At 42.7% G+C, this 9,418-nt stretch overlaps 1 protein-coding gene across 1 annotated transcript; it reads right to left on the bottom strand.

Moving 5' to 3' along the window:
* Positions 1-767: 767 nt before the first annotated feature.
* Positions 768-9,166, bottom strand: FRRS1L (ferric chelate reductase 1 like). The gene is made up of 6 exons (XM_065752444.1): positions 8,962-9,166; positions 7,051-7,135; positions 6,444-6,582; positions 4,010-4,256; positions 1,610-3,587; positions 768-1,530 (listed from the first exon to the last, which is right to left on the bottom strand). Exons 1-5 carry the CDS (start codon positions 9,164-9,166, stop codon positions 3,415-3,417), a joined length of 849 nt encoding a protein of 282 aa, XP_065608516.1. The 3' UTR covers positions 768-1,530; positions 1,610-3,414.
* Positions 9,167-9,418: the final 252 nt, after the last annotated feature.

Below are 9,418 nucleotides of genomic sequence, written 5' to 3'. Positions count from 1 at the left end.
CTGACTGCTCTTTCAAACAGCTTCTCAACTTTACGTATAAAAAGTTATTAAGATGGACTGAGAGAGCAGGTGGTGGTTTTACGGTTAACATAACAAGCTATGGTCAGAGCTGAATATGGTTCTGCATGGAAATAATATATTCAAGACTGCTAATTAATGCCTTATGGTCTTTTCTGGTCTTATCTTTCTAATTAATTATCTCCATAATTAGCAACCAAATCCAATTTCCAAAGGCCACCATACTGTAAACGTGCCCTTTCTAAAGCCTCTGCTTCTGTATTATGCTGCCCTGCAGCAAGTTATTCTCACTCTCAAAATTAAAGTGCTTTGGAAATGTGTTATTTAATAGCTGCTTGCTGGTAGTTGGCATAAAGAATCTAAAAATGATTCAGTTTTCAATTACTGTGAAGAGAGCTACTTTGTAGTAACTGTATAGGGGGGAACAATCCTGTTTTCAAGTATTAAGAAAGAAAACATGAAAAACAAAATACTTTCCATGCTCACTCAAATATCAATAATTATTAGGTACCATATAAAGCTAAGCACCAATGAATTAAAGGCTCTTCATTTCTTATGTGGACCTTTTGTTCCTATATTTACTCCCTACTATCCATATCCAAGTGCTTGTACCTTCCTTGTTTTCCTGACTCTGGAAATCTCTTAATCTTGCTTTTCCTACTCTGAAGAACAACTCTCAGACAAAGTGCCGCAATGCAACAAACTTTCTTCTCTGGAAAAAAAAAAAAACATACAAAGAAACTGATTCTAATTTATCATAGTTATTCTCAGTATTTGGTTCTCCTTAAACATTCTGCCAAGCATTTGGAGAATGCACAGTAGCTTTTCTGATACTTGTAAAGTAGCGCACAACATTTTAGAGCAGTCTTCCAGGGAGTAATGTAGCTCAGCCATAAATTTAAATGCCAAATAATAGATTGATTTGCTGCTTGTTGTGGACTTTTATTTCTCCCAATTAATTAGAAATGCTTAATTAGTGCTAATTAAGTATTCTGAAGCTCAAGGTCATTTAGAAGTGCACATCTCTGCTAATATTTCAAAAAGAGAAAAATACAGCAACAGAAACCCCAGACAGCATGCTTAAGAGTAACTAGAAAAAAAAAAAAAAGGAACTGTATTTCTACTGTAGTTTGGAACATGGGTACATCTGCAGCCTGAAGCCATTTATACTTTGCACTGGGCATTCCCCCAAGTGGCTGCACTGCAGCTCTGACCTCACTATTGCTTTAGGGCCTGAACTTTTAACCTTTGCACAGCTCCAACTCCCCATGGAGTGCCTTAGAGCGCAAAGCAGCTCTATGTGTGTTGTACATCTACCTCGCTGTTAGTATTGTCATATTTAACTTATGTCTCTGCCTAGGTCTAGCCAGTAGACCTAGAGCAGCACTGTATGAACAGAGCCCAAATGGGTTTCTACCACGCTTCAGTATGCTTCAGTTATTAGATTAGCCAGGGAAATGCCTGAAACTAAACCAGTAAATTACAAGGCCATAAGATAAAGTAACCCTGAAGCTACTTTGAGTAGCTGTGATCTCAGCTCCTTCAACTGCCTGCACTTTAACATAGGAGAGAAGGAATTAGCCCTAGTAACTTCCTCACTTCACCTGGCTGCTTACTAAAAAACTCATTATCCAAGACTGCAGCTTTCTGCTTCAGCTAATCTCAAACCTCACTTCTACAACCACGAAGGTCCAAAGCTGATCTTCCTTGTCAGGTGGCTTCCACTACTTATTGAACCAGACAGTGAGTTGGTTATTCAACTTGTGGAAGGTAATTTACATGAAAGAAGCTCCTACATGCACCCTCAAAGTTCACTTCCGTCTGCATTCTTCTCTCCCCTCTTTAGGAAAAGCTATACTTGAATAATAGCTTTCAAGAATGTAGAACCTAAAAAAACATACAAACTTCATTCCAAGAAGAAAGATGCTAACCCAGCAACGCTTGTTATTTTTTTTTATACTCTATGCAGCAATGAACAAAGAATGTCTATCACATATTTTACCAGATCCTACATTACAGAGCCCTTAGAGAGAACTTTGGTGCAATAACCCAAGTTGGGAAACAAATGAGCAACTGTATCTAAGCAGGTTCAACTGCTGCACCTATACATGTGTCACACTCTACCTGTCACATGAATAATAGGAATTCTCTACACAAATCCAGAATTTTCAGAACATTCTATGGCTCAAATGTCTTTTGACACTTTACAGTTTGATAATATTTAGTATTCATCTTTGTATTATTTATTGGTGATAAAAAATTGAAGTGCATCTCCTTTTTAGCCCACCTTCTCCACTGTAACTATGTTTCAGCAATGATTTGATGAAATAAAAGATACCGATCTTTTTATTAATTCCTATCTCGCCTTACAATTAATCCCAATTATATTTGCATTTCTTTGTGAGCCAACATCTGCTGCCCACATTCACCTTTAACGTAAACAGGATATAGTCGAATACAACACAGGAAAACAGACTTCTTGGTACTACTGCACAGCTATTTAAAAACATTATTTACACATCAGCAACGTTACTGCTTTTAATAAAAAGAGAAAAACATACTTCATTGATTGGGAGGATGTTCTATGGCTTGTTAGAAACTTCAGTGTTCTCTGGCTTACACTTGCTTTTCCTATGTATGGAGAATTCAAACGACTGCACTCTTTTTTCCCTTTGTTTACATGACATAATATCTCTCTCATTAAAGAAGCAGACATTTGTTTTAAGAAGGTTGATGAAACAATATTGTTATAAAGACATTAATCATTTTTTTTTCCATTAAAAAAAAAATCCTGTTCATGCTTGATTATGCAAGGCTAGTTTTGGAAAGTACTAGAGCAAGTAAACCTTGATAAATATGAATTAAAAAACCATCCAACTGTCCATTACTGAAGGGTAGCTTTTATAGTGCAGTGTCAGCATCCCGATCCAAAGTTCAGAAACCACACTTGGACTTCCTCTGCACCAGAAGTACTATAATGTTTTCCCAAATTTGCTTTCTGGGAGCCATTTGGAAGGCTTTTTTTGTTGTTGTTGTTTTGTTATTTGATAAAATGTCCATCACTAAACTGTCCTAACCACACATACAGACAGCCCTCCCAAACACACATACACACACGCACGCACACAGAATGATTTCACAGAAGTCTTCTCTTCGTTAAGCTAGCAGTCACAACACCAAACACAGTCTCCTACTTGTTCACTGATTATTCTTGAATGATTTGTCACCACTCAGCCACTCAAAGACGGTTATTTCATTCTTCTGAGAAGCTAACAATGTTCAAAAGCAGCTAGATGATGATGGTGGTGTGATATAAATTCCAAATATGCATCATCCATCATATATCCATCCATCCTGAGAAACTTCCGCTGGCAAATTCTTGTTACTTTCCAGACATCAAGGGGTTCCCATCAATAAATAGAAGGTCAGTGCAACAATGAGGAGCAAGCAGAATGGAGAAGAGAAGGTCTGATAGGCAGCTGATGGCATGAAAATATCTTCATACTTGTAAATACTGACCACACGCTCTGATACAGGTGGTGAGTCTATATCGTGACGAGTTATGGAACCTTTAATAGGCAAGGGCAGAAAGAAATGACGTCAGCTGCATTTCATTTCTAAAGCTGTATCAAATAGGTAGGAAGTCTTAATTTTCATACACAGAGCAGCATGCCAGATTACAATGTCAGTGAGTAGTTACTGCTCTGATTTCTGCAATTAAACTTCTGAATAAAACAAATGAAATTCAAGCAAGCAATAAACACCCTTCGGAGGAATTCAGAACTTCCAGTTATGAAGTATCCTAACTTAAATTTAGCTTGGGGAGTGGGAATAATGGCTGCATAACCAAGAAAAAATGTCATATAGGACTCTGCTAGCTATTTCACCTTCCTGAAAGAAAAAGGGGGGATATATAAGTAAGAATAATGTCATTGAAAGACATTTATCAATTTTGGCACCTAAGCTGTCAGTAGCACAGATATCAACTTACCCTGAATTGCTGGACCCCAGGCAAACAGGTAGTACCAACTCAAGTGCAGATCTACGATAGTTTCCTCTCGGGGAACATATACAGGACGCTTGAATCGACAAGTTACACGATTGTTTTCAAAAACCCCCTCTTCATCTCTAGCAGGATTTCTCTGGATTTCCTTTGCCCACTGACCAACGTTGTAAAAGTGCTGTATTCGGACTCTCCCATTATCATCATGAACACAAGCCATGACATCATCTCCTCCCTGCATCGTAAAAACATTTTTGCAGATGAAAAACAAGTGTTACAAAGGATACCCTCAATTATTGATACAACTTTAACTATTAAAGAATAGTCAAAACTTGGGTCTCTCACTCCCTTTTTCTACGTTACAAATACACAAATACTCTTTTCCCTACAAATGTTTCTGCATCCAGATTGAACAGCACGGAGTAAACGCTGACATTTCCTTACTCTTACTGGCTCTGCAATCTTGTTTGGGTCTCTCTAAGATCCAAAACAACCTAACATACACAACTTATTTGTAAGGCATGATATCACCCTGACTTCATGCAACTGACCAGTAGAAGGCTGTTTTCTTTCATAATGTGTGAATGTGGGATCTTGCTTCAGTAAAATTGGCAGTCTTGATTCCTTGATGTGTGCAAGATCTACTGTATCAAAATTGTGGACAGAAAAGCAAAATAAGTTACAGAAGATTAATCTACTAGATCTGTGTAACTAATATCATAAACTCAGTCATTTCTACCATAAATTCTGTCCTAATATCATGTTCACTCACGATAATATAACTTCTGATTTTTCTTAAGAGAAAATGAGAAACGATCAGCAAACAGTAACAACACAGAATACTGTAGAATACAAGAGAAGATGAATCAACATGTGCCCCTTCCCAGCTACCAATAAAAGAAACAAGGCATAGAAAGAAGTGTGAGGCAGTTGTTTGTGTAAGATATTTGCAGAAACATTAAAACAGTTATTAGAATAGTTTATTCAAGGTAGCTGTCAAAGCTGTAGAGCACTGCATCACTCAGGACTTAGTATAAATTTAGGAGCACTGTCTTGTAGATGCCTTGCTGTCAAGAACCATTAAAATACTGCAAGTTTGATGCAAGACACCTTGCTGAATGCCACTACTGCACGTAGCATGACTATGTTAGACACAGGTCCTACTCTTCCAATGCAATTCTTTCTGATAAGTCACACTGATACCACAAGCAGTGTTTGCTAGCGTGACCACCCATCAGTTTGCTGTTATGGGGGAAGGAGACAAAAGGGACACAGTGCGACTATCTGGGACTATGCCTTTGGAGGCCTGTAAAATGTGTCAAAAGTGAGGGAATAAGGGAACAACCAGGTAAAGCACATTTCAACAGTCTCTGTACCCAGTATTATTGCAGGTACCTTTCCAGCTTTGGTCTTGAGCCTATTGCATTAGCCCATTCCTAAGCAATGGAAACTCATTGCTTTCCATTGCTTATTTTCTAAGTTTATTTATATATATATTTACCTCTGAGAACCAATCTCTCATTTTTAAGTACAAAGAGTCAAAACAAGCAAACAAAATAACAAAAAAAACAACCTGTTTCTGCATTAAGAAACAATAATTCTGCACCTCATTTAACAGAATGACATTACAAAATCCTAAGTAGGCACAAAAGCCTATGAATGGAAAACTGTAATGTTATCTGAGACAAAGAAATAGGTCACAGGAGTTAAAAAAAATCTGATGACCCAAAAACACTTTCTTTCTTTGAACTTTTTGGCTATCCAGGCCACAATGTTTTCACCAGGGCCTCCATAGTACAGCCTCTTTCTCACAGCAGAGCTCTTTTGACGCAAAGTCATTCTACCATTAAAGTATCCCAGGTATGAAAACATCCTCAAGTTATGACAAGGGATGAGGTCAGTGGGGGAGCAAGACAGAAAGACAACCACCAGCTGTTTTAGTCTAGCTGATTGGTAGTTCTCATATGCATCAAATTTATAATGAAGATCTTTCACCTTCAGCTTTCATTCTTATTACTGGAAGCTGAGACTTTACATGCTGATTGGTCTGACTGGGCTGAAAGGTAATATATACTTTAAGGCATAGCTAGTGTGTCCCAGGAACTGTCATATCATACAGACCTAGACACCAAGCACAACTGGCAAACTCATGGGCTACAGCACACATCCTCATGCTTGGGAATCGTGCTTATGCCATCTGCCCTGTTTCTGCAGGCATGTTTCTGACTGAGGGCTATCATGCAGGCAGGCTGAGTAGTGGGAGGGAACCTAGCTCCTGTTCCCCAATGGCTATTGGGTGCTTTGCTTTCAGCAAGTCAGTTTTTACACACATGCTCTGCTTCTGACAGATAAAATATAAAGTATTTATACACTAGCAGGCAAAAGCATTCACATTGTCATTGAAGAATTTTAAGAACTTTACCATTTTCTTGTCTGAGGAAAATCCCACTGCCACCCAGCCATCAGTATCAGCACTCAACTCAAATTCAACATCAGCTCCTATTCTGCGGTAACTCAGGAAGTAGTCACAAGTCTCTGCATTACAGCCAGGTTTGCCATACCTAAATGGAATTGGAAAAACAGGCACACTTTACCTTTTGATTTCTCACCCCAGAGATTGTTTCTGCGAGAAAAACTAAAAGAATGTACTTTGGTAGAGTAGCAGTAAAACATAAATTACGCCACATTACAGTAGTTCTGTTTATTGCTAGCAAATATTACTTTTTTAGAATAAGAACATATAATGTTTAATCATAACGACAAGCAATTACTGATGCACAGTGTTGAAATGCTGAGTCCCTGTTTTGTAAGTAAGTGCTTCAGGAAAATACAAGGATCATAAGTTAATCTAGTTCACAACTCTGATGTCCTTAAATAATCTGATTTACTCAAAACAGTCCTACACTACAGAGTAGGTTCTCAAATAATAAGAAAATATCCAAACAAATGTGGAACATCGATCCAGCTGTTCAGTGCAATCAGTCAGCTTTTGCAGATGTAAAGGTACCTGTGTCCTATCTCAGACTGACCTGAAGCATCCCTTCGTTTTTCCGCAGTCATCCACTCGGATTTTTGCAAATGGATCCACAGGAGGTGCAGTAGGGAAAGGGTAACCTGTAGAATGAGAAAAGAGCATAACCAAATAACTACAAGGAGGAAAAAAAAAGTGGCACCATTGAAGAGAAAGGGTTTCGATAGTGTTTACTTTGACTGCTGATAACTGAGCTGTGCTAATGAGGGACTACCTTGTCACAGACACAATCCCTCCATCAGTGGGTCCAGACTAAAATAACATAGAGAAATGAAAACAGACATTTCTTCAGGTTTGCAACATTCTTCAGGCAGGAGAGAACAGCGCTGGAGCACAACTTTGCTACAATGAGGGCAGGAAGCCTTCCACTGACCATGCAAGCTTTGGCAGCACGAACATGGAGCAGGGCATTCAGCTAAGGCTTGGGGATCTCCACTCGTCTGGCTCTTCGTGCATGCTCGGATCCCTTGGAAAATCTGCAAGGGAAAGAATTCTGACTCCTCAGCTGTAGGAATGGATACTGAGTGGATATTTTCTCCTTTAAGAAGTATACAAAACATGCACTGAATTGGAAGGGAAGAGTATCAAAACAGGCAATGCCTGCAGCAATGACCTGCCATCACTTGTGACTTAGGGTGCAGAGGAAACAGATAAGGAAAGATCTAAAACTCCAGGAAATCACTTATCTGCTGTACTGTTATACACTGAAGACACAGTGTGGACATTTGCAAGCAGACCTTTCTCCTAGAATCATAGAATCACTAATGTTGGAAAAGATTATCTAGTCCAACCGTCAGTCCATCCTCACCATGTCTACTTACCATGTCTCTCAGTGCAACATGCTCATACACACTTCCTGAATACCTCCAGGGGCAGTGACTGCACCACCTCCCTGAGCAGTCTGTTGCAATGCCTCACTACTCTTTCCGAGAATACATCTTTTATTACATCCCTGACACCTAATTTCCAACATGAACCTCCCCTGGTGCAGCTTGAGGCTATCACTTCTTATCTTACTACAAAGGTTTGTTTTGCAAGTAGCCACCTTCAGTTCTGGTTCATCTGATCTAAGAGTCATAAGGTTCTGTGTTCCTTCCATCATGTCAACAACACACAACTGCTAAACACCTTCAATATTAAATAAGGCTTTTCGCTGCAGATTGGTTTTGGCTTGCTGAGGTTTGGTTTTCTCCTACAAACATTGGTATTTCAATAGATTTTAGTCAGTCAACTTAAAAATAAAGCACTATGTTGTGAAGCCAGGAAGAGCTGTGAAGGTTGCATGCTGCAGCACCTCCAAACAAACAGTGGCATGAGCCCTGTGTGCCTCCAGGCACTTGATTCCCATTGTAGGCTTCTGACTGTGCCAACGGAGAGAGGAAATAGGCCACAACCTGCGGATTACGGCCTCCATTCGCCACACCAGAGGCTAGGTAAAGCAGTCAGCAGGTTTAGTCATACAAAGCAAGCAACATTTCACAGCAGTTCATAGCGGAGCATCAGCACGGTACTGACTGCAGTACATCCCACCTTCACAGCGCTCAATTTTTTCCCACTCTATCCAACATCTGTTCCTCAAAAGAAAACCGTGGCTGTATTTCCTGCCACTCAACCCGGAATTTTAACATCACGAGAAACCCCTCCGTCGCACGCCCGTGCCGCTTCCTTCGCGTTCGGTGCCGCACGCCGGGCAGCGGCCGCCTCCTCCCGCCGCCCCTGGCCGCCCACGGGCCCGCAGACGCGAGGCGATGAGCTCCCCGAGCACGGCGGCGGCTGCGGGCGGAAGATGGCGGCGGGCGCTGGCCTTCGTCCTGAACGCCGCCGCCGCCGCCCGCCCCGGGCCCCGCGCAGCCCCCGGCGCCCGGCCGCCGCCCCTCCCGCCCTTCCGCGCGGCCGCCCCGCGGCGCACCCTCCTCGGAGAGGTAGCGCAGGTCGTAGAACTCGCTGGCGAACGTGCCGTACGAGGAGTCGTGGTGCGGCCGCGCCGCCTCCTCGCCCTGCTCCCCGCCGCCCGCCTCCCGCCGCCCGCCGCCTTCCTCCGCCGGGCTGGCGGCGGAGCCGGCCAGGAGCAGCAGCAGCAGCAGCCGCCGAGCGCCGGCGCTCCGCACCGCCATGGCGGCGGCGGCGGCGGCGGCGGCGGGGTGGGGGAGGCGGCGGAGCCGAGCGCGCCCGGGTGCTCGCCCGCCGCGGGCTGCTGCGCTGCCGGCGGAGCGGGGGCGGCGGGGAAGGAGCGCGGCGGAGAGGAGAGACCGCCCCGGGGCCGGCGGGGGTGCGGGGAGGGAACGGGGGACGGAGGCGTGGGAGGAGGGCGTGCGACGGCCCCGCGTGGCGGCACCCCGAAAGCTCTCGCCGCTGCGGGAGCGAGC

This window comes from Cyrtonyx montezumae, unplaced genomic scaffold (assembly GCF_038088225.1).
Source record: "Cyrtonyx montezumae isolate F1298 unplaced genomic scaffold, pur_monq_1.0 scaffold_8, whole genome shotgun sequence".
In the NCBI taxonomy this organism is placed as follows: Eukaryota; Metazoa; Chordata; class Aves; order Galliformes; family Odontophoridae; genus Cyrtonyx; species Cyrtonyx montezumae.
Note: the sequence above shows the minus strand (reverse complement) of the source record. Positions and strands in the feature narration are given on the sequence as shown.

What these genes read in the sequence shown, in the direction of transcription:
- FRRS1L (XM_065752444.1), bottom strand. Translation starts at nt 9,166, where the DNA reads ATGGCGGTGCGGAGCGCCGGCGCTCGGCGGCTGCTGCTGCTGCTGCTC. An exon ending in AAAACGAAGGGATGCTTCAG is followed by an intron (nt 6,583 to 7,050) that starts GTCAGTCTGAGA and finishes AATTCCATTTAG; the next exon opens with GTATGGCAAACCTGGCTGTA. An exon ending in TTTCCTCAGACAAGAAAATG is followed by an intron (nt 4,257 to 6,443) that starts GTAAAGTTCTTA and finishes TTTACGATGCAG; the next exon opens with GGAGGAGATGATGTCATGGC.